Raw genomic sequence first — 25,939 nt, 5'->3', positions numbered from 1 at the left:
CAAAATCGGAATCACATGTAGTGTAAACTGTAAAACAGCCCTCAGGCTAATTTTTAAAGCAGAAACCTTGTGCAATCCCTCCCCCCACACACACAAGAGAAAAAATGGGCACTCTGCACATTGAGGCATCTGTGGTATATTTAGTTCTTTTTGCACAATTAGACACGTCCTGTCAATTCTATTGGCCCAATTCTGATCTGCCTACAATTTGCATCCGAGACACGATTATTAGCAGCCCACTGACCACCTCTATTGGTGAATATGCCCAGTAGGGGGCAATACTTTAACGTCGGAACATCAGTTTATATAATAGTTTTGGCAATAAGGTCTGCGTTATTAAGCTGAAATAGTATGAATACCAGTGTACACCCAGCTCCTGGAAATCATTTTATCCTACATTTTGGATAGTGTAGAACTATGTTATGTTAGCATCACCACTGGTGTGACTTACCCCCAACTTCCTGTGCTTGCAACCACCACGGGGCTTTGGGACTTTAAATTAAGTGAACCAGAGATGGCAGACTAGTGCTTATTTATGCTTGCCTGGGGCATTCTCCAGCCAGATAAATACCGTAGCTTACCTCGCCATCCTCCGTTATTTCTCTATGACTCCCGTTAGCAGTCGCGGGCTTCTGCGCATGCGCAGCTCAGCCACGGTAGCACCCCTCATCGCACTCCCGTCCCCTGGAGCGTTCTGCGCCTGTACAGTACTGTGCAGAACGCTCCACGTGTGAGTGCGGCCGGGGCACACAGGAGGCCGAGCTGCGCATGCGCAGAAGCCCACGACTGGCGGCGACTGATTACCGGGAGTCGTAGCGCCAGAACGGAGGATGGCGGGGAAAGCCGCGGTATTTATGGGGCTGGAGGAAGCCCCAGGTAAGTATAAATAAGCGCTAGTGTGACATCTCTGGTACACTTTAGACAATTGAAGTGAGAGGGATATGGAGGCTGCCATATTTATTTCCTTTCAAGCAATACCAGTTACCTGGCTATCCTACTGATCTACAGACCCTGAACAAGCATGCAGCAGATCAGGTGTTTCTGACATTATTGTCAGATATGACAAAATTAGCTGCATGCTTGTTTCTGGTGCAAATCAGACACTACTGCAGCCAAATAGACAAGCAGGGCTGCCAGGGAACTGGTTTTGTTTAAAAGGAAATAAATATGGCAGCCTCCATATCCTTCTCATCTCAGGTTCCCTTTAAGCAATACCAGTTGCCTGGCTGTCCTGCTGATCCTCTGTCTCCAATGCCTGGTACACACCATGCAATTTCCCATCAGATAGTTGGTCGAATAGGTCATTTTCGACAGGTCCGATTTCATTTCCAATCACTTCTGTACAAAATCGATCAGGAAAACGATCAGAAATCAGATCGGACCTGTCAGAAATGATCGATTCAACTGTCTATCTGATGAGAAATTGCATGGTATGCACCAGGCATAATACTTTTAGCAATAACCCCTGAACAAGCATGCAGTAGATCAAGCAATTCAGACATTATTGTCAGGTATGACAAGCTTAGCTGCATGCTTGTTTCAGGTAATCGAGACAGTACTGCAGCCAAATAGACCAGCAGGGTTGCCAGGCAACCGGTATCGATGAAAAGGAGATAAATATGTCAGCGTCCATATTCTTCTCACCTCAGTTGTGCTTTAAGCATATCATTGTACATCTCAGAAGCAGCTGCCTGAAAACAAAAGATCAGTTTTGAAACCCACTTTTCCTCGGAACCCCACCTTTGCCCCTTTTTTTTTTAAATTAAAGTAACGATGACATAAAATAAATTTTGTTTTTATTAAAAAGAGTCATGGAGTATTCCAAAATATAAATCTTATTTTCTTCCCGACTCGATAATTCATTTACAATGTACATTTTCCACGGCGGGGAACGAAAAACAAAAAGTCATACAAAATGACAGTAAGAGCCTTTGCTATATATATATACCCCCGTTTCAAATTTTTTTAGCTGCACCTTTTAACAACAACAAAAGGATAAAATTGCCAGTACTACGATGTCTACAGCTGGAAGACGAGACATTTAATTGTACTGAAACTTCATTTATGAAAGGATGAGGGGGTACATACATAATTGTACATTTACTGACGCGTTTCCCCGTCCTGGACACTAACTAGAAACAGTCATCATGTTGTAGTTTTTGGTGGGGCTGTCTCGGCCCATCCGCAGTGTGTCTTTGCAGCTGGAGTGGGCTTCTAGGGACATTGTCGCTGCCGGGACCCCCTCGTACAGTACACATATAGATCCGTCTTCGCCGATGCGGTACGAAACTTCGAACGGGTCGACCCACAGCGTCAACTCGCTGGGGAGCAGCTGGAACAGTCTGCGGTGGCTGAGACCGATGTGGCCCGCTGCCCGGCCTATCAAAGGGTCCATTTTGTGGTTGATTCTTAAGCAACGGTAGCCGGACCCTTTGCAAGGAAGCTGGGGGAACCAGTGGTGTTTGTAATGATCTGTTGAAACAAAGAGGGGGAGTGGATAGCGTCGAGGAGGAGAGGGAGGGAAGGGTTGGCGTAGAGAGGGAGAGGAGGAGGAGTTTGGAGGAAGAAGAAGAGAAAAAAAAAAAACAAGTATTAATAACTATTCTCTCCAGTCTGGCTGGTTAGATCTGGCCTTGCTCAAAGATACGTCCCACCGAATTCATAATACTCGTCTGCGGCCTACGCTGGGGTCTGTATTGTATCACAGGCCATATGGCCCCCACTGTATGCTACAGAGTTGCCTTGACCAAATGTTTTGTTTGTTATAATCCCCGACTCTGAATAGATTTATGAACAATCGCTTTTTCCCTACAAGTCAGTGGATCTCACGATCTGAGGGATAAGATTTGATGCAAGTTTAGGCCCAACTTCGATATAAACAGGATGCAAAACTTGCACATATGTTTTCAATGAGTCAATCGGCTCGTTATGTCCAAGTCTGATAAATACGACAGACGACAAAATGGTGACAGTACAGAGATAATCTACGCTAACAACAAAAGCAATAACGCTTTCAGAATGTATAAACAGTGAATACATTTAAGGCAGTTAAGTCTATGAACGCAGTACCATTCGATCGGTTGTGGGATGTACTACGTATATAAAACCGATTAATTTATTTTTCCATAGTATAAAAAACTACAAAAAGCTTTGGTCCCAGTACTTTGACGCTATCTGCGTGGAGTTTGTATGTTTGCCCCACGTGTCGGTGGGTATCCTCTGGACATTCGGGTTTCCGACAGACTACAAAGCCGATCAGCCTCCCCCAAATATCTGGCCTAAAGCAACCCATACACCACACAATCTTGATTGATGCGCTTTGGGTCCTATGGGAGAAAAGCACTTTACAAATGTTTTGTTGTTGTTGATTGTACAATCTTCAACACTTTTATGTACTATGAGAGCTTACCTACAGTCTGTTGTTTTGTTTTTAGTGTGGCCATACACTGTACAATCTGGATTGTACAGGTTTACCAAATCTATGTAAAGGCTCCAATACGTTACACCGATTAAGCGATCAACTTTATTGAGCGATCAACAACAGTGTGGCCGATCGGAAGTCGATCGACTAGTGGCCCACACACTGTGAGATCCTATGCGATTCTCCACCAATCGATCTGAAAGATGTTGAGCCTCCATACTCTGAGACCACAAATCGATTCTGTGTCAACCTAAATATTGTAAACAGTAGCCGATTCCTTTACAATCTATCCTGCCGATCGAGTAAATTGGTCGATTCAACCAGATATCGGCCAATTTCCACTGATCGAGCAGAATTGAACATAATGAATTCTCCCCGGATCCCATAAGATAATCCAATCAAATGGTTGAACAAACAGGAAAATCGAGGAATGTATAGGGACCTTAAAATATGGTCCCACCGATTGTTTTTATAAGCTCTTGTACTACACAAAACTGCGGAACGATTGAGCAAACAAGATTGTATGGTGTATAGCCGTCCTACACGAATGTGGTAAGATTGGACAACAAAGATTGTATGGGATACTACAGGGATGCAGTAAGACTGTACGATAAGGATTGTATGGTGTATGACCGCCTACAGTAGGGACATTATATTACTTTTATGGTAGGCATTTTAGACTAGGACTACGATTGGGCTATTATATTGTCACTATTGTCGGCCTATTAAAATATCTAGAACTAGATTAGGAGAATTAGATTGTGAGCTCCTTTGATGGAATAAGATATTTATTATTCAGTGTACCCCGTATACACATTGCGGAAAGTGTCTTCAGTGTATAAATACATAATAATATTAATAAACAAGTATGGAAGGTAACTGAATCTATACACACAATAGTAATGGATCTGTCTTGCGATATAAGCTATAATATGCCTGAAAATAAGGCACAATGATCAGACCTGACTTTATGAAAGTATAACACATACAATATATAGAATATGAGATAAAGTCACCTCTCATGGAGTCCTGTAAGGAATGGCAGAATTGTTGCAGTTGGGTTTCTTCTATCAGGCCACTTGTTTTGAGCAGCTTAGTGACAAAGGCAGCAGCTGTGGAGATCTCGGTCTTCATTGTCCCCCTTTCTTGTTGCCTCCAGCGAGTATTAGAGAAGGATCCTAGGCAGAACATACACAATATTCCACTTATTTGTCTCTGGTCTTCTATGGGGATGGGAGAAAGGACATGGGAGTAGAGTGATTGCAGATCAGGGGGATTTCTCATCAGAAGTCGGGGAGATCGGGATAGAGGGGAGACCCTGGAGAGCAGATGACACCCCACTTTCTGTCTGTGGACCCCCTGAGGTCAGATCGGGCCAAACAATGGGGTACTGAGCAGAATGTTCCCCCAGTTCTCCCCAGCTGTCTCCCCTGTTTTCCTGGCAGGCTAAGGAGGAGGTGCCGCAGCTGCTGATGCGGATGGAGGTGGAGGGGTTACAGAAAGTGATTCAATTGTTTGTGTTCCATTCATTAACCCCTCCCCTAAAGTCACTAAGCCCCGCCCCTCCCGGAGACCAGCTGCCCTTGAACTTGAGGGATCGGGGTCCGCTCTGCCTTCATCCACGGGGTCCCCCGGGCCAGATCAGCAGAGCGCTAAGGAACGTTCTTTCTTTCGGGAAAATTTGAGAGGGGGCAGCACAAAAATTCCTGGCAGAGTTAACTGGGGGCAGCAGAGTAAACAAGGGCTGGGCGGGGCCGCGAGGCAGCCACTCCGCGGTGACGTCACAATGGAAGCCTCGCGCGCACGTCCGCACAGGTTTGTTACAATGTATAAATAAACAAACAGAGGCGCGCTGACACGTCACGGGCAGGGAATCTGCCCGGCAACAAGTGGGAGTGGGTGGCAGGAAGGGGTACGGGGGCAGTCTGCTTAGCAACAGGTGGAAGGTGGGGGGATGAATTTCGGCAGCCACTTCCTCCTTAACCCTTCTGGGGCCGACCGCAGCGCAAAAACTTATTTACAAGATCAGATGTTCTGCTTCTGGCTGTTTCATTCTCAGAGTTTTGTGGCTCTGATTGTGGCCCAGAAAGTAAAAGTTCTGCAGAATTCTGGGGTGGGGGGGGGGGAGGCCTCTTACATCCCAGCGTTTATCAGAAGCGTTTATTATGTAATATCTGAATTCTAATCTAAGCGGGTCTGTGTATGAATCTGTCACAGAGAAGTGCTGTGATTTCGAGATAAAGCACTTTCCCTGGTCCCCAGTTTCATAAAATTGTGTGACATTATGCACCCCTTTTCCCCCTGTTTTGACAATGCCTGTATTGAAGCTTGGTCATGCCGATAAAGCTGTCTTTGATTTGATATGACTTTGATAAGGGATCTTTTCACAAAAGGCTGTGTTCACACTTGTAATATGTGCAATATTTCGCACATGTGTTTGCTAGCGCTGGTCCGGTAATAAGAAAAATTCTAACATTTGTAACAATGTACTACTTGACAAGAAATCGCATGCGCTGCCCACAAAAATAGGCTCTGTTCCCACTTGAGTGGAGAATGGACATTTTTTGCCTGTTCTCCGCACATCGAATGATAGGAGCCATTCACACTTGTCACGCTGTAACATATCCGCAGTATAGCCTTCTGGGCAGGCGGATCCCCCCGTTTTGCCGTTCGGGGAGCACATCCGGACCCAGCAGACCATCGGATCCCACTGGCTCCAACATGGTCCGGTAACAAGTGGGAACACAGCCATACTCCCAGGTGCGTTATATTGCAACGCACAAGGACTGTCCTGTGAACCCTGACATGAGAGTCTGTGGACTTTCATGTTGCCGTGCAGACAGGGCCGGCGCTACCATAGTGGCAAAGGGGGCAATTGCCCCAGAGCCTGTAGGGGCCCCCAAGGCATGTCCCTCCCATCTTAACTGTTGCTCCATGGGGCCTCTGCAGAGTCTTTGGTAGAGTAGCGTCTCACCTGTGCTGGGGGCAGGTGACACACTACACTGCCATAGACTCTGCAGGGACTCTGCAAGCACAGTTAAGTTGGATGGTGATTGGGAGGGATGGTCAGCAGCCAGCTCCGGGACTCAGGAGGGAAATCTGTTGCAAAAAAGGGCCCCTAATGCCGATTTTTGGTCTATTGGGGGGGCCCTGGATTTATTCTGCCCCGGGGCCCCACTGTGACTAGAACCGGCCCTGCGTGCAGATCACACACCTTGTGAAGTGTGACAGGGCCGCACATATTTTGAAACAGTCTTAGGTTCTTAAAGCGGCTCACTCTGCTGCCGCACAAATTCGGTAGGGAGTGTTAAATACTATTCCCCCTCCGAAGTCATCGCAACTCAGAGGGAGATGTAATTTGGGATCCAGGCAGCAATCGCTGAATTACCACCGTGCATGGGGGACGGACTATAGCTTCGGCGCTGCGCCACTTGAGGCAGGCACCAAAAAGCCCGGCGTCACTGGCTACAAAAGCAAGTAAAGAGTCCCTCTGTTGTGAAGCAATGATTGCAGCTGCCAAGTGAAAACGCCATTTTTTCTGGTGAGCATTGTCGGGTATTTAGGTAGGCGATCTGACACACGATCACCAACTGTATGAAATCCAGAGATGGATGAAGATGAAGTGGAGCCCTAGGCGAGTTAGTAGCTTTGAGAAGGGTCAGAGAATGTAGCAGGTGGGTCCATGACACCCACTTGGTCCCAGGCACCAGCCTAACTTGCCTTGTGGGCTCTGTGAACAGCACATATCACTCAATTTTAAAGAACGCATGAAGTCAGTAAAAAGTCACAAGTTAGATACCTTGGTAGTGGGAAGAATGTAGGTGGTTTAGAGCAGGGGTAGGGGAACCCAGGGGCGTAGCAATAGAGGTTGCAGAGGTTGCCACCGCATCGGGGCCCTTGGGCCAGAGGGGCCCTGAAGGGCCCTCCCTCAACTACAGTATTCGCTCTCCATTGGTCCTGTGCTCATAATAATCACTTCTATAGATACTTTGAATAGTGATGATTATTAACAAACTGTTCCCCATTCCCTTCTTACACCTCTGACACTGTAGTTGCCATTGGCAGGTTTTGGTGCGCCGTATCAATTGTTATGTATAGAGTGCTTGGGGGGCCCCATTGTAAAACTTGCATCGGGGCCCACAGCTCCTTAGCCACGTCACTGGGGGAACCTATGGCTCGGGAGCCAGATGTGGCTCTTTTGATGACTACATCTGGCTCACATCAGTAGGGGTTAATTCACTAAGCTACACTGCTCAAGCAGCGCAGGTCAGTGTGGCAGTTTGAGTGACATTCTTAAAGTAGGCACCCTACTGCTGTAGCATGCACTACTAACTTACTCGCGCTACCCCAAAACTAACGGCCGCTCCAATTGTCCCACCCTGGACCCTGTCAGGTCCAGTGACTTTGTAGGATGAGATCCCAACACTTTGACAGGCAGCCTATTGGGCCAAAGTGCGGGGATCTCGTCCTACAAAGTGAATCAACCTCCAAGTCAGCTAGCTAATTGTACACGCTGTTAGTCGGTATTTCTCCTGTCTGGCTCTCAGGGAAATTGCTGATGTTGCTGAAACCCAAGAGAGGCTGAAGATGTGTCTGACACTTCCGCTACCTGGCGGATCAACTGTATACACATTACCATGGCAACAGGGACGTGAGCCCAACTGCAGAGCCGGGACAAGGTCCTCCAGTCCTCCAGCACCCAAGGCTGAGACACCAAAGTGCGCCCCTCCATCCCTCCCACCCCAGCCATCACACACTGATTGCTATTATACTAAGAGGTGCCCCAGGGCCCCCAACCCTCTCCCCCACAAAACCTTAATCTCTAGTTATCTGGCTTGCACTAGTCACTGCCATGTATCCCCTTTTCTTATTTCTCTCTGCTTCAAAGACAATAGGGGGATGATAGCTGTGTGAGTTGTGCGCCCCCTCCTACACTGCGCCCTGAAGTTGGAGCCTCTTTCGCCTCTGCCTAGGCCCGGCCCTGTCCTACTGTCCCAGTTTTGAACATATCGTATGGCTCTCACGGAATTACATTTTTAAAATATGTGGCTTTTATGTCTCTTTCAGCCAAAATGGTTCCTGACGCCCTTGTTTAGAGGTTTCCTGGATCTTCTTACAGCACACCATTCCAGTGCAGGGTCTCTCTATGTTTTTTTGATTTCCTATCATCGAGTAGCCTCCTTCTGGCAGTACTCCCCGACCATGGGCGGGTGCCTACAGACCGTGCATGTGTGAGTAAGGTCGGTGCATGCCCAGTAGAACTAAGCCCTCGTACTTGGTGGACAGTGGACAAAAGGCTTTGTTCTACTGGGCATGCCCGGAATATACTCACATGTACCCAGTCCGGATGCGCTCGCCCATCCTGCGCTGGAACGGGTGCAGTATAAGGATATGGGATGCCTTATGACCATTCAGAGACTTCCAACTACTAGGATAGGTATCTAACATTTTTTTTTTTTTCACTGCCTTCAGGGCCCATAGGCTGGGTTCACACAAATCTGTATAGCTCTGTTCCAGTCCTGTCTTGTCCTGTCAGTTTTGCATCAGTACGCCATCCGTTTTAACAGGAATAGAACTGTACACTTTATGTGTATCAACACAGCCATCGAAACCTCATATAAGGCCTGGAACCCACTACGAATTGCAAATTGCTATAGCAATCGCTGACGTTTTTATTTAGCGTTTTGTAAGCGGTTTCATGAGTGTTTTCCTGCGATTCTGGTAGCGATTTTAAAAAGTGTAAGCTTTTTGCCAGCGATTGTGATAGCGATTAGTGATTTTATTATTTTTTACAGTTTGCAGTAATTTAAAATATAAATAAATGTAACCACAGTAGCGATTGCGATTAGCAAAATCACCATCGCAGGACAGGCAGCATTTTAGGAGTGTTTGTGCTTCAATGTAAAGTATATCATGAATCGCTACACTTAGCACTTTGTGTGCGATTATAAATTACTGCAAATGTAACAAAAATTGTAATAATTTGAAAGGACCCATCAGAATTAAAAATCGCTACACAATCGCTGCCAAAAAGCTTACACTTTTTAAAGTCGCTCCCAAAAGCGCCAGAAAATACTCATGGAATTGCTTACAAAACGCTAAAAACGCTTCCTCCAGCCCGCGGCAGGCAGGAGGTGCCCTCGCCGCCGCTCCGCAGGCTCCTGGTGGCCAACCCGACCTGGCCAGGCCGGCTGCCAGGTCGGGCTCTTCTGGGCCCCAACGACGGGCTCTTCTGCGTTCCACGCAGGCGCGCTGATGTCATCGGATGTCCTCCGGTCTGTACTGTGCCTGCGCAGTTCAGCCCGGAGGACGTCCGATGACGTCAGCGCGCCCCCGTGAGGCGCAGATTGGAGCGCAGAAGAGCCCGACCTGGCCAGGTCGGGTCGGCCACCGGAGACGACCGGGAGCCTCCGGAGCGGCGGCGAGGGCACCTCCTGCCTGCCACGGGCTGGAGGAAGCCCCAGGTAAGTGGATATGGATTTTTATTTTTTTTCCCACTCTCTGAACCTTCCCTTTAAACAATACCAGTTGCTCGGCTGTCCTGCTGATCTATTTGGCTACAATAGTGTCTGAATCACACCAGAAATAAGCATGAAGCTAATCTTTTCAGATCTGACAATGTTGTCAGAAACATCTGATCTGCTGCATGCTTATTCAGGGGCTATGGCTAAATGTATTAGAGGCAGAGGATCAGCAGTACAGCCAGGCAATGTGCATTGTTTAAAAGGAAATAAACATGTCATCCTCCATATCTCTCTTCAGTTGCGCTATAAAACCTGACCCACATTTTTCTAGGAGTGATGGCATTTTTGTCGCTTCTGCTATCTGGATTGCCTCATTCAGGCATCGCAGCCCTGGATACCCCCACAAGCTCAGAGTTTAGACGCCCATGAGAATGGATTCTAATAGCGCAGGGCTACTTCAAAGCGTTGCTTTGTCAGCCTGTCCCAGCTGCCCAGGCACCCTCCGACAGGTCCACTTTAAGTATGTTTAATAGGCCTGATTGTTATAATTTGCAGCATTTTTCTCGAGTAGCGTCACGGCGGGTTACATCTGCCTGCAGTCTGTTTAGCTTGTGTTACTTTTCGCCATAATTTGAACTCAGCTTGAAAAGTCATCAAAATAGCTGAGTGTTGATCGCTATGACAAATGCTGGTAAAAAATACCCCCCTTTTTTTAAGTGATCACAGGAACATTAGCGCAGCTTCATACGTCGTTCTTCCATCTGGAATCCGTTAAAATGGCTATTTGTGTTGTGACCGCGTTCGGTTCTCGCTAGCGACTGCAGAGTTCTAGGACTGGTATTTAGGTTGGAGCCGCTCGGGGTTATGTTCCATGTCCCAAGTCGCCCACATCGCATTCGGAGCTTTTTTTTAAATGAATGAATTTTTATCCTCCTACGGCTGTGTGGAGCTGCAGTTTATACACTTTTATAGTAAACCTGAGACGAAAGGGTGTAAAAGTTTTTTTAAAACGGCAGGAGCTTTCTGCGCCTCCGCAGTAGTACTGCGCAGGCACAGAATGCTCCAATCCACGGGAGCTCGATGGGGATTGTGCCTGCGCCAACTGGCCCCGACTGGCCGAAGATATCGGGGCATCTACTGGAGCATCCAGGTGGCGGAGGATGGCGGCGAGAAAGAGATCTGCGTGGTGGGGGCTGGAGGAACCCCAGGTATGTATAAAACTTTTACACCCTTTCATCTCAGGTGCACTTTAAAGGGGAACTGAAGAGAGAGGTATTTGGAGGCTGCCATGTTTATTTCCTTTTAAGCAATACCAGTTGCCTGGCAGCCCTGCTGATCCTCTGCCTTTAATACTATTAGCCATAGACCCTGAACAAGCATGTAGCAGATCAGGTGTTTCAGACTTTAAAGACAGATCTGACAAGACTAGCTGCATGCTTGTTTCTGGTGTTACTCAGATACTACTGCAGAGAAATAGAGCAGCAGGGCTGCCAGGCAACTGGTATTGATTAAAAGAAAATAAATATGGCAGCCTCCGTATACCTCTTACTTCAGTTCCCCTTTAAAGGGAAGGTTCAGGGAGGGTGGGGAAAAAATAAAAATCAATTTCCACTTACCTGGGGCTTCCTCCAGCCCGTGGCAGGCAGGAGGTGCCCTCGCCGCCGCTCCGCAGGCTCCCGGTGGTCTCCGGTGGCCGACCCGACCTGGCCAGGCCGGCTGCCAGGTCGGGCTCTTCTGCGCTCCAAGTCCTTGTACTTCTGCGTCCCACCCCGGCGCTCTGACGTCATCGGACGTCCGCCGGGCTGTACTGCGCATGCGCAGTAGTTCTGCGCATGCGCAGTACAGCCCGGCGGACGTCCGATGACGTCAGAGCGCCGGCGTGGGACGCAGAAGTACAAGGACTTGGAGCGCAGAAGAGCCCGACCTGCCAGCCGGCCTGGCCAGGTCGGGTCGGCCACCGGAGACCACCGGGAGCCTGCGGAGCGGCGGCGAGGGCACCTCCTGCCTGCCACGGGCTGGAGGAAGCCCCAGGTAAGTGGAAATTGATTTTTATTTTTTCCCCACCCTCCCTGAACCTTCCCTTTAAGTTTTGAAGTTCTGCAAAGGATTATGGGTAAGCTGGGAGTTTCTGTGTATTACAAGAGCTGCAAAGTCACAATGAAATCACGATGAATAGTGATTGAAAAGCGATTGCTAGTGAAATGGTGCAGGCAGAGCGATTGTGGTTTGCCGATGGGCTCAACTTCATCCACTTCTATTGGCATTGTGATTTTTTAAATCTGTGATTCCAAAATCCTTCTGAAAGCGCTCTAGTGGCTCCTAGGCCTAAAAGAGACTGTGCCTGTAGCTTTAAAGGATACCAGAGCCCAAATGATTATGAGAAACAGGGAGCAGGCATGTATGGTGAGCTGTCCTGATGCTGACCGCTCCCCCAGTTCTCCAAACTGCCCCTCCGATCCCCCTAATGTCCACCGCCCCCCTCGTCTTGGCCGGGTTGGGCATCGCTGCGCATGCGCTGGCACGCTGCACGCGTTGTACAGCGCACGACTGTGGCCTGGGGCCAGCGCTCTGCGCAGGCGCATGATGTAATTGTGATGTAAAGTATTAGAGCCACAGGATCAGCAAGACAGCCAGGCAATCTGCATTGTTTAAAAGGAAATAAATATGGCAGCCTCCCTATCCCTCACACCTCGGGTCACCTTTAACCTGTGTAGGAGGATCAGTCCTGTCGGTGTGGGGTAACATTTACGTATTTCTCTGCCTTGTTAAATTTTCCATGCGCAAGGAACGGAAGCACAGCAGATTTTTCCAGCAATCGTTCTGTTTTATTACCGTGCAGTTTATTTTCCCAGACAGTGTTTTAATCCTGTACTCAGAAGTTCAGAATAAAACATAAAACACGCCAGTAAATAAAAAGAAATCTGGAAAGTAAAAAAAAATAACTTATGTCTGGGCTTCCTGGAGACTCACATGGAAAACCCAATCAGGAAGAGGTGACGTCACGCAAGGGCTGCCTCTTCCCATTACTTACTGCAAAATCTAAACATCAATCCACGGTGACATCTGGCTATGGAACAGCGGGCATTCGCGAGATCAGAGGATGCGTCATTCCTGGGTCCAAAACAGCAGGCTGGCACCGGCTCCCAGTCCCTGCCCAAATTACGGAGTGTTTTTCTCTTGTTTCAACCCAAAAATTCTATAAGGGCCCACCTAGAGTGGCTTCAAGGACAACTGAAGAGAGAGGTATATGGAGGCTGCCATGTTTATTTCCTTTTAAACAATACCAGTTGCCTGGCAGCCCTGCTGATCCTCTGCCTCTAATACTACTAGCCCTAGCCCCTGAACAAGCATGCAGCAGATCAGGTGTTTCAGACTTTAAAGTCAGATCTGACAAGACTAGCTGCATGCTTGTTTCTGGTGTTATTCAGATACTACTGCAGTGAAATAGACCAGCAGGGCTGCCAGTCAACTGGTATTGATTAAAAAGGAAAGAAATATGGCAGCCTCCGTATACCTCTTACTTCAGTTCCCCTTTCAGTCTTGCCAGCGATTCCAAAAGCACTAGGCTAATGAAAGGCAATGGAGGCAAACCCACAAGAGCGATTGTGATTAGGAAAATCGCAATCGCGGGTCGGGCAGCAATTTTGCTGCAACTGTGCTCCGATAAATATAAATAGGACTGATGCAAAATTGCTTTTCATTTGCTGTACAAAAATGACTTTGCATTGATTTCACTATCCAACGAAAACAGATGGAAATTGCAAATCGCTAATCGCAATCACTCTGCAAACACAAGCAGATAGGCCCCATTCACACTTGTAAATGCAAATCGCGAATTTGCATTTCTTTTTTCCGTCTATTTTTCGGCACTTGTGTTTTGCGATTCTAATTCTAGTGAATGAGAATCGACACGCCATCGTCGGAAAAATGCTGCTCATTTGCAATCAGCAATAATCACAAACGCCTCACAATCGCTGTAGTGAGAGTAATCCCATAGGATTACTTGTGTAGTGCTTGTGCAGCAGTGCCTTGCTGATCGCCGGCGACCAACAAAGCACGAATTGTGTCCAAACAGCGCCCGAGTGTGAATAAGCCCTAAACTAAAGATGCTTCTAAAACCACCGGAAATCTCTCTAACATATCTGTACAAAATATGAGCAAAAACGCTAAGCAATTGCTATTAGCGAACTGTAGGGGGCGCCTGGGCTACAGGTCACAGAGAGGGCAATGCGATTTTTAAACACGGAACAGGGGCGGAGCTAGTATTGTTGAGGGGACCCAGCAGGAAACAGACAAACCCCGCCCCCTGCGATAAATCATGGGAAACTTGCCACTGCTAAAATCAAACTGCATAGACCACTAATTTGCCCTCTGAAATATGTCATTAGTTTAATAATTAAAGTTATATAATTACTGGTAAATTCTAAAACTGCTCACCTCCAGGACCCTCGCCTCGCTTCGTCTGCCGCCTACACTCACGCAACTTTACTAAACCGATTACTTTGGTGGTGTGGATGGTATTTAGGCTGGGTGCGCACTTGTCAGTGCGTGAAAGGTCGCGTTTTCTGTCATGTGCGTTTTTGCGGTTTTTGTGTGTTTTTCATATGATTGCGGCTTGCATTTACAAAACGCATACAAAACGTTTTGCATGCGTTTTTATATTGCGTTTTATGCAACCCACTAGGAAATCAACTGGAAGCGGAAACAGATCAGAAAACATAGTTTAAAAAAAAACGCATATAAAAAGCATTACATTGCGTCACCATTGACTTTCAATGTGTGCGTTTTTGATGCGTTTTTGAAAAATATGCAACAAAACCATAAAACGCTTACAAAATGCATATGCGTTTTTATATGCGTTTTTTTATGCGGCCCATTGACTAACAATGCATAAACGCTGTGTTTTCCGCAACGCTAGCGTTTCTGCTAAGTGTGTTCCCAGCCTCAATGACATATTTCGTACGGCAAATTAGTGGTCTATATATGTATGTATTTGTTGGGCACTTTGCTTTTAGTTTATTGCAGGGAGAGAAGCTTACCTATGAGGATTCTTGCTTGGTCCCCTCAACTAGACTAGCTCCGAGGGGGCTGCTTATGGAATGGGTGGGGGGCTGCTGTACATGGATGTCAAACATGGATGATGGGCTGCTGTACATGGATGTTACACATAGAAGAGGGGGCTGCACATGGAATGAGAGGGGACTGCTGTACATGGATGTTACACATAGAAGAGGGGGCTGCACATGGAATGAGAGGGGACTGTTGTACATGGATGTTACACATGGAAGAGGGGGCTGCACATGGAATGGGAGGAGGAGCTGCTGTACATGGATGTCACACATGGATGATGGGCTGCTGTACGTGGATGATACACATGCAAGAGGGGGCTGCACATGGAATGGGAGGGGGCTACTGTACATGGATGTCACACATGAAAGAGGGGGCTGCACATGGAATGGGAGGGGGCTGCTGTACATGGAAGAGAGTCTGCATATGGAATGGGAGGGGCTGCTGTACATGCATGTTACACATGGTAGAGGGGGCTGCACATAGAATGGGAGGGGCTGCTGTACTTGGATGTTACACATGAGGAGCTGCGTATGTAGTGGAATTTGCATACATGTTTTGGCCTAGGGTAACCATGGCAGCCTTGGCAAGCTATGGACATGCAGGGTGCAGGGGTAAGAGGAGTTACAGAGTAACCAGTAAAGTCATGGACAGCACAGCACAGGCTTACCTCTGATGCATATAGCTGAACGTCTATCCTGTAATGGAGAGAAATATGACACTTTAGTGATCTTTGCTGGTAAATGAAGTAAAATCCATGATGTGAGGACATTTCTATGATCAGAGGAGGCTGCCATACCAGTGTTTAGGAGAATGATGTTTGCAGGAAGCAGGATGCTGTAGCCGGCTGAGCAGCAGTCTGGCAGTTATGAGCTGGGCGTGTCCGTTGAGCGGTTTTCCTAGGTGGCGCATGCACAGCCTCCCCCGCATGGCAGTTACTGCAAGCAGCAAGGTGATTGGAGGAGGCTTACTACAAACAAGATTTGCTGAGATATTGGTACACTCATCTCGAATATAAAAGATTGGAAAGGGGGATGATCTGTACCTCAGAAAAGTATTTATTCTGTGGTTGTATGGATAACAGGCAGTGTCTGGGCTTGAGTATGGAAAAGGGAGGAGACTGCTTGTAGTTTTGCTCCTCAGGGGCGGAGCTCAAGTCTTCAAAATATCCCTGAGCAGCCAACTGCTCTGTAACTGTTGGCAAAACAAGTGTTAAGATGGCTGCCTTTTTGGGTTTGGGTTCAAGGTGCGTTTGCAGTTACTGGGGGGGCTCAGCGCATCTCTGAGCTGAGGCCATTCAGAGGCGGCCTGGTGATGCGCTGATCCCACTTTTTCTGCGCAATTCTTAATTTTACTGGTAGCGCGCCCAGGCTATGCATATGCATAGGTAGGTTTTAGTTAGTGTTAGGTCCCCTCCCATGGAGGAAAGACTTCTTCGACAGTGGGAGGGACGAGTACCTAACAAATTGCATTGCAAGCTGTTAGTGGAAACTAACATCCTCCAAGTGGTAGACAGGTTGTATGTGTGCTCATTGTGTATTTGTATCCCATGAGTGGGGTCTGCACTTTTTTGCAGGTAAGCATTCATCTGTTTTTAAGTAGCGCTGTTCATTTCTTTGCTAAGATGGCTGCCTTGCCTACAGTCAAAGTATCCGTTACTGCAAACACTGGATGCCATTTTGTGATATTGCTTCTTAATGCTTAAGGCCGGTTTCACACTGCCGACCTGCGGTATCCGCTGATCGCACCGCCAAAAAAAGCCTATGGAGATTACTGTGCACAGTAATCTCCTTCCTGGCTGCAGGCCAAGCAGGAAGTGAGGATCTCTAGTGCTCACTTCCTGTCGGCAACTTTTGAATTACGCAGAGGTGTGTTAACAAAATATGCTTCCGCGCATTCGTGCTGCAACGTGAATGCGAAAAATAAATATAAACCTGCATCGCCATAGACTTACATGACTTCTGGTTGTCGAAGGTCGCCATGCAAGTTACCAGCACGACGTTGTGCTAGCGTCAGGCGTGCGGTAAAAACATCAATTCCGTCGCATCGCACAGGTATTAAATGCCCCATAGACTTTCACTGGTCTAGCGTTACCCTGCGTACAAACACGTAACGCAACGCAACGCACCAGTGTGGAAGGGGGCCTGAAGAGTCCTTCCTGTGTATTTTTAAATACAATCCAATGCAATTCATGTTATCCTTATAGTACCCAGATGTTGCTTTGGCAACTGAGGGGGTGAATAACTCACCTGTTTGCCGGCAGCCGAGATGGGGGCTGGGCCGTGTCAGGTTTCCTGACAGGAAACCCGGTGATGCACTTCCTGTCTAGCAAGCAGTACGTCACTAAACCGGGGGGGGGGGGGGGGGGGGGGCGGCGCTATGCAAACGTACCTGCTGGCGCACTCTGCCTCAGGGTCATGTGTTTGTCATTTATTTGCGTTGCAGTGGGATGGGCCAGGGGCAGGAGCATGGCATCGCACCCCAACGCAAAAATCAGGTGTAAAACCGGCCTTAAAGTAAACCTAAAGGTTTTACAAAATATATATAAATACAAAATACTAGTGACCTAAGCCTGTATAAAAACGGGCTGTAAGTCTATCGCCGTGCGCACTCGCCCCCTACACACGCGCCTCCGCCGTGCGTGCACATACGCTTGGCCGGCCCACCTCCTGGCCCCTGCGTCCTGTCGCAATGGCTGTGTCAGTGCGGGACATGCGCAGTAGCGCGAAAAGCACTGACACATGGACATGGGACGCAGGGACACTTGTAGATTATTAGGTAGGATGGGGGAGCCTCTGGAGAAAACACAGTTCAGGCTTGATACTTACCTATGTCTAAGGAGGGCTCTGGATACCATAGAGTTTTCCCAGTCCTCACTCCGTCCCCCAGTGAAGTTCTACAATCCAATACCTCTTCAGCCCTCCTCAGGAGCCTTCTGAAGTGCCCATGTCCCCGATTGCTTCTGTACTGCACATACGGAAACTTGGACTTGCCAGTGTGCGCAGCACGGATGCAGCGTGTGCGTTCATCTTCGGAAATCCTCGGGGGCAATAGTACTTCTGAAGGCTGCCCGAAAGCTGAAGAGGTATTCAAACTAGAAGATTTAATAACTACAGCAGGGAACAGCGCAGGGATGACGGGAGGGCTCCAAGGTATCCATAACCGTCCCTCTACATAGGTAAGTATTATCTAACATTCCCTCCATACCAAGATTCTGGTTAACTTTAACAAATTTGGGTCAGATTTGCAGAATTGCATACATTATCTACAGCCCACAGATTGTCCTTGCGTAACAATAGACCCTGCAAGGGATGTATCTGCATGGAGGTCCAGAAGCTACAGGGGGCCCTGTCCTGAGAGACTGACAACTAAGGGCACAGAGAAAAAAAGCGTTCTGCTCTCTGCCTCTCTGCACATTTGTTCTAATGACTGCATTTGCTCAGCCACTGATAATGAATCATATAAAGTTTTGTAGACAGTCCCTATTCAATGAGCAGGGGGAGGGGGCCCCTTCCAAAGTTTTGCATAGGGGCCCAGCGATTTCTAGTTACACCCCTGGTGGTTAGCACTCTCGCCTTGCAGTGCAAATCCCAGCCAAGGCACTATCTGCACAGAGTTTGTGTGTTCTATCCGTGTTGGTGTGGGTGTCCTCTGGGCACTCCGGTTTCCTCCCATATCCCCAAAACATACAGATATGTTAATTGGCTACCTCCCAAATTGGCCCTAGACAACAATACATACACTACATGATACACACACATAGGACATATGACTATGGTAGGGACTAGATTGTAAGCTCCTCTGAGGGACAGTTAGGCCCCATTCACACCTGAAACCGCAAAACCCCGGCAATTAACGCTAGCCTGCGATTTTGCAGAAAAATTACTGGACACTGCAGTGATTTGGGAGCGATTGCGATTAGCGGTGCTATGCATGCTAATCGCGATCAATAATTGCTAATCGCTGGCAAAACGCTGCATGTTACGCGTTAGCGGTGAGAACACTGCCATAGGCTTACATGGGCTAGCGGTTTTTTTAAAAACCGCTAGTGTTTTGCGATGAGCAGGAATCACGCAATTCCCACTCAAGTGTGAATGGGGCCTTAGTGACAAGACAATATATTCTGTACAGCGCTGCGGAAGATGTCAGCACTATATAAATACTAATAATTCAGGCCTACAGTCGCAGCTGACTTTGTTTTGCAGAAAGTTCTGGACATGAGTTGGCGTTTGGCTCTCGTGGGGTTGCTGCGAGTTCACTGGCTGGCTGTAGGTTTTCTGCAGTTCGGTACACAGGGCTTGATTGTGGCAGTAATTAGAACTGTAAAAACTCCCTTATAAATAACTCATGTTTCCTCCCTGCAGACAAAGTTCACACACAGGCCCCTAACAACACCGCCTTGTAGGGAAGCCAGACACATGGCCTGCGGACACAGGGCGGACTGAGGAGGACCCAGCAGAGAGGAACAGATTGCTGCGAGTGGAGAAAGTGTCAGGCTGGGGGCACACTTGTCTGTGCGGAAAACCAGGCGTTTTCTGCCATGTGTGTTTCCGCTTTTTGTTTCTTTGCGTTTTGCGTTTTTACATGGCATGTGTTCGCGCTTTTCAAGCATTTGTGCTTTGAGGTTTTGTTTTGAAATAATCTGACCTTTTTGATGGAAAAAAAAAATACAGTATCATACTTTTTTTTTGTAATAAGCGCATGCAAAACAAATGCATTCCCCACACCCCTTCCATACGAAAGCATTGTATGCGAATAGCATGCAAGTCACATACAGTATGTGGGATTGTGCATTCTTAAAACGGTACATTGCAAATCATAATGCAGCCCACAGACTTTAAAGTGGCATACATATGAATTGGCCGCCGGGAGACTTGAGCGCAGGATACAGCCGGTATATGGCTTATTCTGCTGCTGCACAAGTCCCGGCGGTGGTAATTACTATTCCCCCTCCAGGTCCACGTGGATGGTGGGGAATGATATAATTCGGCTTCCGGCTATTGCTGGCGGCTGAATTACAGTGTTTTAAAACCAACTTCAGCTCTGTCTTCTGACGGCGCTGAAGTTACTGACTGTGCGCCGCTATACCCGTAATACCTATTATGGCCTAGGGTGGCGCCGGCTGTGCCCACATCTCCTGCGCTGTTATTTAAGCGCTCGTTTCAAGGGTACCTGTAATGGAAAAAGTTGCCCACATGTGTACTTACCTCGCCGTTTCAGCACTAGGACCCTCTGAAGCCCACTTGTGCGCACTGGGTAGGCGTACTCGGCTTGCGCCTGCACAGTAGCGTGGAGATGAACATGCATGGCTTTTACTGCCGAGTCCGATTGGCGGCTCCATGCTACTGAGCAGACGCAAACCATTCTATGTACAGGAGCGCAAGTGCGGAATTCTGGGGGTCGCATTGCTGAACAGCAAGGAGGAGGGGGCAGGTAAGTATCTACTGAGGTAATTATACTATGAAGCGCACAGGTTTGCTGTAAGCGCAATTTTGCGTGCATTTTCCGCTTTTCAGCAAAACGCACGCGATTTACACAAGCGAGCTCTCAACCTCCCATTCTTGTGTGCGCAGTGATGAGAAAAAAATGCAGATATTCTTTTTGCATTCATTTTGTACTAAAATAATGTTTAAAGCGGACCTGAACTCAGAACTTCCTCTCTGCTCTTAAAGATACACAACAGCATAATAACCTTAAGGCTGCTTTCACAGTGGGACGTTACAGGCGCACATTAGAGCAGCCAGTAATGCACCCCACCGCACAGTAATGAAAAATCAATGGGCTGTTCACAGTGCCCACGTTGCGCATCTCAAGATAACGTACTGCATGCAGTACTTTATACACGACTAAGCCGCGTTAGACTGCTTGCACATGCTCAGTAATGTTAGGGAGGAGGGGAGAGCGGCCAGGCACATGGCTAATTAATATTCACTGCACGATGTAACGTGCAGTGTTTACTTCCTGGAGCGCCGCCCTGTGCGGCGATTGGCTGGCGGGACCACGTGATGCCGCATGTGTCCAAGAGTACGCATCACGGATGCCAGAGTGAGCTGCACAACGCGGCTCAGTCTGACGTCCACATCCAACACCACCAGGCGTTGCGTTAGGGGCACGTTATGCGACCATAATGTCCCCTAAAATGCAACAGCCTGGTGGGAAAGTAGCCTTAAACAAAAAACATTTCTTTGTTACAGCTGATACAAATACTAAAATAAATCTACACAGTTTCTACTTAGTGATTCATGGAAGCAGACATATGGGCTTGATTCACAAAGCGGTGCTAACCTACTTAGCACGTCTAAAGTCTTTAGACACGCTAACCAGGGTGCTAAGTAGGTTAGCACCGGATTTCTCAATCAGATCGCGTGCTAACTTTGTGCGCGCAAAGTTTTACGCGCACAAAGTTTTATGCGCGCTAAGTCCCATAGGCTTTAATGGGCACTTCGCGCGTGCAGTACGCGCGTAAAGTTTTACGCGCATAAAGTTTTGCGCGCGTAAAGTTTTATGCGCAAAAAGCTTGTTTAGTCGTGCTAAGGGGGTTTTCACAGGCGTGCTAACAGTTAGCACCGCTTTGTGAATCAAGCCCCTATTGTTTACAGCCTGTGCTTTCAAATGGGCTTATCTGCCATCTCTGCCATAGGCAGTCATGTGACACAGGGGAGAGATTAGATTACAACTTGTGAATAGACACAAATGAGGGGGAATTACGCAGGCTAAACTCTCTAAATACATTCAGGGTGCATTTCTCTACGTTTTTTTTCTGTCCTATGCGCAACAGATCAGGTGCTTATGGAGCGAAAATGTAATCGAAAATAATTTTGTACTTTTTCACAATTTTTTTTTTGTGTGCAAATTTTCACTCAAAAAAATAGTTTTGCTTTTTCGCAGAAAAACAATTTTTGGCGTTTTTGTGAATTTTTGTCATATGTATTTTCATGAAAATTTGCGAGCAACACCGGAGCTGCCCCGTCCCTGGCTTCCTGTGCTGGGCTGTAACCTCAGGGAACATCTGAAAGTCTCGCCTGCAGAATGTATATTTTTTGGGGGGTAAATTGCTGATCCTGATGTTCTGGGAAAGGTCTGAAAGGCTCCTCTGTGTAGGCCAGGAACGTCTGGTCATGCCACTCAGAGGCAGAGCTCGCGTTTCATTGTTGGGTGGGCACCGGGACATTGGTGCATATTTTAGGGGTGGGTCTGCACCAGAAATCGCACAGGAAAAGCACACTTGTTTTTTTCGGAGGGTTTGTTATGAGATCCTCGCTGTGCTGGCTCTTAGGCCTCTATGAGACGGAAGGCTGAACTGCGCGCTTGTCACCTGGCCGGTGCAAAAAGAGCAGTTGATGGGGTGAATGTGGAGCAGGGAGAGCATAGCAGAGGGCATGTGGAGCAGGGACAGTATGCCAGGGGACATCAGGAGCAGGACAGCATGCCAGAGGACATCAGTAGCAGGACAGCATGCCAGGGGGCATCAGGAGCAGGACAGCATGACGGGACATCTGGAGCAGGGACAGTATGCCAGGGGACATCAGTAGCAGGACAGCATGACAGAGGGCATCTGGAGCATGGACAGTATGCCAGGGGACATCAGGACCAGGACAGCATGCCAGGGGACATCAGTAGCAGGACAGCATGCCAGGGGGCATCAGGAGCAGGACAGCATGACAGAGGGCATCTGGACCATGGACAGCATGCCAGGGGGCATCTGGAGCAGGACAGCATAGCAGAGGGCATCTGGAGCAGGGACAGTATGCCAGGGGGCATCTGGAGCAGGACAGCATGCCAGGGGGCATCTGGAGCAGGGACAGTATCTCAGGGGACATCAGGAGCAGGACAGCATGGCGGGACATCTGGAGCAGGGACAGCATGGCAGGGGGCATCTGGAGCAGGACAGCATGGCAGAGGGCATCTGGAGCAGGGACAGCATGCCAGGGGACATCTGGAGCAGGGACAGCACGGCAGGGGGCATCTGGAGTAGGGACAGCATGGCAGGGGGTACCTGGAGCATGGACAGCATGCCAGGGGGCATCTGGAGCATGGGCAGCATGGCAGGGGGCTTTAGAGCAGGGAGCGCGTGGCAGAGGACATCTGGAGCAGGGACAGCATGGCAGAGAGCATCTAGAGTAGGGAGAGCATGGCAGAGGGCATCTGGAGCAGGTAGAGCATGGCAGGGGGCATCTGGAGCAGAGAGAGCATGGCAGAGGGCATCTGGAGCAGGACAGCATGGCAGGGGGCATCTAGAATAGGGAGAGCATGGCAGAGGGCATCTGGAGCAGGTAGAGCATGGCAGGGGGCATCTGGAGCAGGGAGAGCATGGCAGGGGGCATCTGGAGCAGGACAGCATGGCAGGGGGCATCTGGAGCAAGGAGAGCATGGCAGAGGGCATCTGGAGCAGGACAGCATGGCAGGGGGCATCTGGAGCAGGACAGCATGGCAGGGGGCATCTGCAGCAGGGGCAGCATGGCAGAGGGCATCTAAAGCAGGACAGCATGGCAGGGGGCATCTGGAGCAAGACAGCATGGCAGGGGGCACATGGAGCAGGGACAGCATGGCAGAGGGACATCAGGAGCAGGGACAGCATGCCAGGGGGCATCAGGAGAAGGATAGCATGCCAGGGGGCATCTGGAGCAGGGACAGTATGCCAGGGGGCATCTGGAGCAGGGACAGCATGGCAGAGGGACATCAGGAGCAGGGACAGCATGGCAGGGGGCATCTGGAACAGGGACAGCATGGCAGGGGGCATCTGGAGCATGGACGCATGTCAGGGGGCATCTGGACCAGGGACAGCATGGCAGGGGGCATCTGGAGCAGGACAGCATGACAAAGGGCACCTGGAGCATGGACATCATGGCAGGGGGCACCTGGAGCATGGACACCATGTCAGGGGGCATCTGGAGCATGGACAGCATGCCAGGGGGCACCTGGAGCATGGACAGGATGGCAGGGGGCATCTGGAGCAGGGACAGCATGGCAGGGGGCATCTGGAGCAGGACATCATGGCAGGGGGCACCTGGAGCAGAGACAGGATGGCAGGGGGAATCTAGAGCAGGGACAGCATGGCAGAGGGGATGTGGAGCAGGGTCAGGGTGGCAGAGGGGATGTGGAACAGGGTCAGGGTGGCAGAGGGGATGTGGAGCAGGACAGCATGGCAGGGGGCATCTGGAGCAGAGACAGCATGGCAGGGGGCATCTGGAGCAGAGACAGCATGGCAGGGGGCCCCAGGTGCAATGGGCAGGAAGAAGCTCTCTAAGTACAATGCAACACCAAGCAGCCTGTGCCACCAGTGTAATTAATATCTATAGAAACATTACCGAGGACACATTTCCAGAACTTGCTGCGACTCCCTAATCAGAGCCAGATTTTATTCTGAGAACTGTTTATACCATAAGTGATTGCACAATATTAGCCTGCAGAATGCAATTCCTGGAATTTGTCATAACAGAGAGAAAAGGAGCACAGAACAATGCCAGGCTATGGCAGCACCGCCACTGCCCCGGCATGTGTCTGAGTAATAAGCTGAGCCTATGCCAGGCTATGGCACCACTGGCTCTACCCTGGCATGTGTCTTAGTAATACGCTGAGCCTATGACAGTATCGCCACTGCCCCGGCATGTGTCTGAGTAATAAGCTGAGCCTATGCCAGGCTATGGCAGCACCGCCTCTGCCCCGGCATTTGTCTGAGTAATACGCTGAGCCTATGCCAGGCTATGGCAGCACCGCCACTGCCCCGGCATGTGTCTGAGTAATAAGCTGAGCCTATGCCAGGCTATGGCAGCACCGCCTCTGCCCCGGCATTTGTCTGAGTAATACGGTGAGCCTATGCCAGGCCATGCCAGCACCTCCTCTACCCCGGCATGTGTCTGAATAATACGTGGCTGAGCCTATGCCAGGCAGCTCATATGGAAATGAACAGACAGAGTAAAGCTGCTTTTTATGTCTCTAGTCTGACTTGTAAACAGCAATTACAATAATTGTAATTAGGGTCATCTGACAGACTGACCCATTTCACAGACTATGTTATTAACCCCTGACTAACTCTAACGGTGCCTGATACTTTTCCATAGACATTTCCTGCTGGCCGCTAACAACGGGTTTGTTGCATCAGGATTAGTTGAACTCAGTGGCATGGTAGTGGAGTGCTGGGTCCCTGGTTCAAATCTGGGGCACTATCTACACAGAGGCCTCAATTCACGGAGCATTATCAAACGTTTATCAAACACTTTATCAAACGTTTGATAATTTACCTCATGGGTAAAATCTCATTTTAAATTCACTAAGGTGTTATATATTTATCGAATGTTTTACCGATAAAACGTTCAACAAATATATAACACCTTAGTGAATTCAAAATGAGATTTTACCCATGAGGTAAATTATCAAACGTTTGATAAAGTGTTTGATAAACGTTTGATAATGCTCCGTGAATTGAGGCCAGAGTGTGTATGTTCTCTCCTGTTTGTGAAGATTTCCTCCTACATACCAAAAACATACAGATTAACTGGTTACTAAAAAAATGTCCTTAGACTGCAAGAGGAACAAAACCATGGTAGGATTAGATTGTGAGCTCCTCTGAGGACAGTCAGTGACATGACTATGTACTCTCTAAACTGCTGCAGAAGATGTCAGTGCTATATAAATACATAATAATAATATGGTAGGACATTAGACTTTGACTATGGTAGGATTAGATTGTGAGCTCCTCTGAGGACAGTCAGTGACATGACTATGTACTCTGTAAAGTGCTGCAGAAGATGCCAGTGCTATATAAATACATAATAATAATATGGTAGGGCATTAGACTATGACTATGGTAGGATTAGACCGTGAGCTCCTCTGAGGACAGTCAGTGACATGACTATGTACTCTGTAATGTGCTGCAGAAGATGGCAGTGCTATATAAACACATAATAATAATATGGTTGGGCATTAGACTATGACTATGGTAGGATTAGATTGTGAGCTGCTCTGAGGACAGTCAGTGACATGATTA

General features: G+C 48.4%; 2 protein-coding genes across 3 annotated transcripts in view; one reads left to right on the top strand and one right to left on the bottom strand.

Moving 5' to 3' along the window:
- Positions 1–1,779: 1,779 nt before the first annotated feature.
- On the bottom strand, positions 1,780–15,836 carry LOC137531945 (protein BTG1-like). 2 transcript variants are annotated; one of them, XM_068251988.1, is made up of 4 exons: positions 15,752–15,836; positions 15,623–15,650; positions 4,438–4,599; positions 1,780–2,472 (listed from the first exon to the last, which is right to left on the bottom strand). In XM_068251988.1, the coding sequence occupies exons 3-4, from the start codon at positions 4,553–4,555 to the stop codon at positions 2,129–2,131; spliced, it is 462 nt and encodes a 153-aa protein (XP_068108089.1). In that variant the 5' UTR covers positions 4,556–4,599; positions 15,623–15,650; positions 15,752–15,836; the 3' UTR covers positions 1,780–2,128. The 2 variants fall into 2 exon arrangements, with proteins under 2 accessions (XP_068108089.1, XP_068108088.1); XM_068251987.1 differs by lacking the exons at positions 15,623–15,650; positions 15,752–15,836 and having other exon boundaries at positions 4,438–5,057.
- Positions 15,837–15,889: 53 nt separating this feature from the next.
- The window catches only part of ATRIP (ATR interacting protein), a 105,618-nt gene continuing 95,568 nt past the window's right edge, over positions 15,890–25,939 (top strand). Inside the window, exon 1 of the mRNA XM_068251985.1 lies at positions 15,890–15,949. The gene's annotated coding sequence lies outside the window, so the exon portion shown is untranslated. The remainder of the gene's footprint in view (positions 15,950–25,939) is intronic.

The sequence above is a fragment of the Hyperolius riggenbachi genome, chromosome 9, assembly GCF_040937935.1.
Source record: "Hyperolius riggenbachi isolate aHypRig1 chromosome 9, aHypRig1.pri, whole genome shotgun sequence".
Classification (NCBI taxonomy): Eukaryota; Metazoa; Chordata; class Amphibia; order Anura; family Hyperoliidae; genus Hyperolius; species Hyperolius riggenbachi.
This window is presented reverse-complemented; position numbering and strand designations above follow the sequence as displayed.